At 37.2% G+C, this 2,500-nt stretch overlaps 1 protein-coding gene across 1 annotated transcript in view; it reads left to right on the top strand.

Moving 5' to 3' along the window:
• Positions 1–1,005: 1,005 nt before the first annotated feature.
• Positions 1,006–2,500, top strand: part of LOC122247009 (uncharacterized) — a 3,127-nt gene continuing 1,632 nt past the window's right edge. Inside the window, exon 1 of the mRNA XM_043005938.2 lies at positions 1,006–1,105. Within this exon, the coding sequence (XP_042861872.2) occupies positions 1,091–1,105 (15 nt within the window). The 5' untranslated portion in view covers positions 1,006–1,090. The remainder of the gene's footprint in view (positions 1,106–2,500) is intronic.

Genomic DNA, 2,500 nt, shown 5'->3' with positions numbered 1-2,500 from the left:
ATGGCAGCATCAGCATATTCTTCTCATCATCCTCGTTATCATTGTCATTGTTGTCTTCGTTCTTGTTATCAACGTTGTTATTACCATATTTTCATTAGCGTTATTACTGTTGGTGTTGTTGTTTTTGTTGCTGTTACCAACATCATTATCTTACTATTATCATCATTAGTAGTAATAGCAGTGGTAGTAGCAGTGGCAGTAGTAGTAGGAAAAGGGACAGCAGTAGAAGCAACATATGTTGGGAAGGGCATCCAATCAGGCGAGGGTGGTTCTGCCAAAACCAAGCTCATCATTACCATCGTCATAACTGTCATTATCATCATAGTTACCATTATCGTTTTCATTATAGTTACCATTATCATCGTTATCATAGTTACTATTGTCATCATCATTATTACCATTGTTATTATTATTATCACAATAATTAGTATTTTGTCATTATTATTTTTATCATAGTTACTGGCATGATTATAATCATGATCATTGTCTTCATTCTTGTTACAACTACTATTGATGTTTATATTGTTATTATTGTTGTTATCAGCAATATACTGCAAGGAGAAAGTTATTTCAATCAATTTAAGATACACTACTTGACATACCGATACCATTATTACAGAAAATATCCACATAAAGTACCAGTAGATGTACATACCATAGCGTGAGCAGTATTGCAACATTCGATGATTAATTGCATATTGCTCCTAAAAGGAATATTCCCATTGCATACGACCGCGTACCATATGCAGGCAGAAGGCGGGGTCTCGACTGATTAGGTATCAACGATTCGGTTCTTTCTTGCAACCGATCACCGATTTTTCATTTTCGAACTCTTCGTTTTTCAGTCCCCTCGATTAGGATGATTCAATTCGAATTTTGGTTGAGGAGTATTTTGGCAATCCTTTGTGGATAAATAGTGTTATTCGGGAAACAGTAAAGCTTGGAACGAGGGCGCTAAATATGGAACCTCCAGTTTCCTTGGCTGAGGGTCGTTCTGTTGTGAAAGGGAGATTGCTGTATATAATGGTGGTTCTCAGCTGGACTGCTACCTCGTGCCTTCCCTCCCTCTCCCGCACAAGTCTTCACAGCCATGGTCTTCAGACAGGTGAGCGAGAGTAAATACGTGCACCTGAAAGAGAAGAAATTACGACAGACAAATCTCAGCATGTGTCCAATCAGCGGATCGGTCGTTAAGAACCATCAACCACCTAGACACTTCGCTGGTTGTGGATGTTTTCTGCTGATTGGTTTTATTTTTTGAGCATATGTGTACTTTTGGATAGTGTATGTCATGGTTACAGTGAAAACTTAAATTAACGTTTCCTTAAGATGATAACAAGTACAAGTGGAGATAAGAAATTCTGAAATAGATGCAAGAATATTACATTAGTGACCAGATTTTTTTTTTTTTTTTTTTAAGCAGTGTACAACAGTGTTAGTGGAAACAAGCAGAAATTAATACCGGTTTATTAATACCTGATCACTGCAAAAATCTCGATTAATGGAACGCAGTAGGAAGTATTTTTTCGCTATATGATATATATCTTATTATCAAGCGAACGTAATCAGTGTGAATTACTAATCACATTTTCACCTCTGATCTCATGATTTCCGACTGACAACTGCTTAATTGTGCGTGACTGTGAATAATTAGGTTCCTTAGAAGTTCAGAGGATTTAAGAAAAACTCCGGTGAACATTATCTATTTATTCATTTCAATTAAATAACCACGTAATAATTGTCATTAACATAAAAATAAGGAGGACTGCGAACCACAAAATCAAAAATTAACCTCTCTTTCAGCAAGCATCAAATAAGAAAAGAATATAAAAATCAAAATGGTCACCCGCAATGAAAAAAATAATAATGATACAAGAGCCGCATACTCCTTAACAACGCAGAAAGTGTTTCCCACGAAAAAATAGACAAAAAAAAAGACTCATCGAGAACCAAGGTCGATTCGTTTCTAACAACGCTGAAAGTTATAACTACGCTGGAACTTCAAACGACGCCGAAATTCCTAGCCAAAAATAACAATAACAGACACTTGTTCAGCAAACACAATACCTAGAAGTAATCCTCTTCAATTCCAATCGCTCACACCATAATCCCGTAAGGCAGAAGAAAAGAAAGACACCATACCCCCATAGATCGGCCCTCAGCTGCAGGAAAGTGTGTCTGGACCGGTGTTCCCCAGCGAATCTGACGCCACGCCCCCTTTTCCACCTGTAAGCGGGACGAGTCGAAAAAGTCGAGTGAATCGACCTGAGGGTTCAGACAGCTCGCCCGAACCTCATTATCGTGATTTATTCGTACAGTGTAGAAATAAAAATAATTTAGATAACTATTCCAAAATAAAACTGGAGCTTTGTCGTAAGTGAAAATTATTCACAGTGACAAACCTACTTTATTTGTATTTACTATCAGCATCGCAAGTAAAATGAGTAAGACTTTGATTTTACTTGTCATCCTTGGCTCTGTTCGTCTTTATTTCCGTGTC

This window comes from Penaeus japonicus, unplaced genomic scaffold (genome assembly GCF_977035675.1).
Source record: "Penaeus japonicus unplaced genomic scaffold, GWHDUDI00000001_assembly GWHDUDI00000022, whole genome shotgun sequence".
Classification (NCBI taxonomy): Eukaryota; Metazoa; Arthropoda; class Malacostraca; order Decapoda; family Penaeidae; genus Penaeus; species Penaeus japonicus.
The sequence above is the reverse complement of the archived record's forward strand: the minus strand, read 5'-3'. Positions and strand labels throughout refer to the sequence as shown.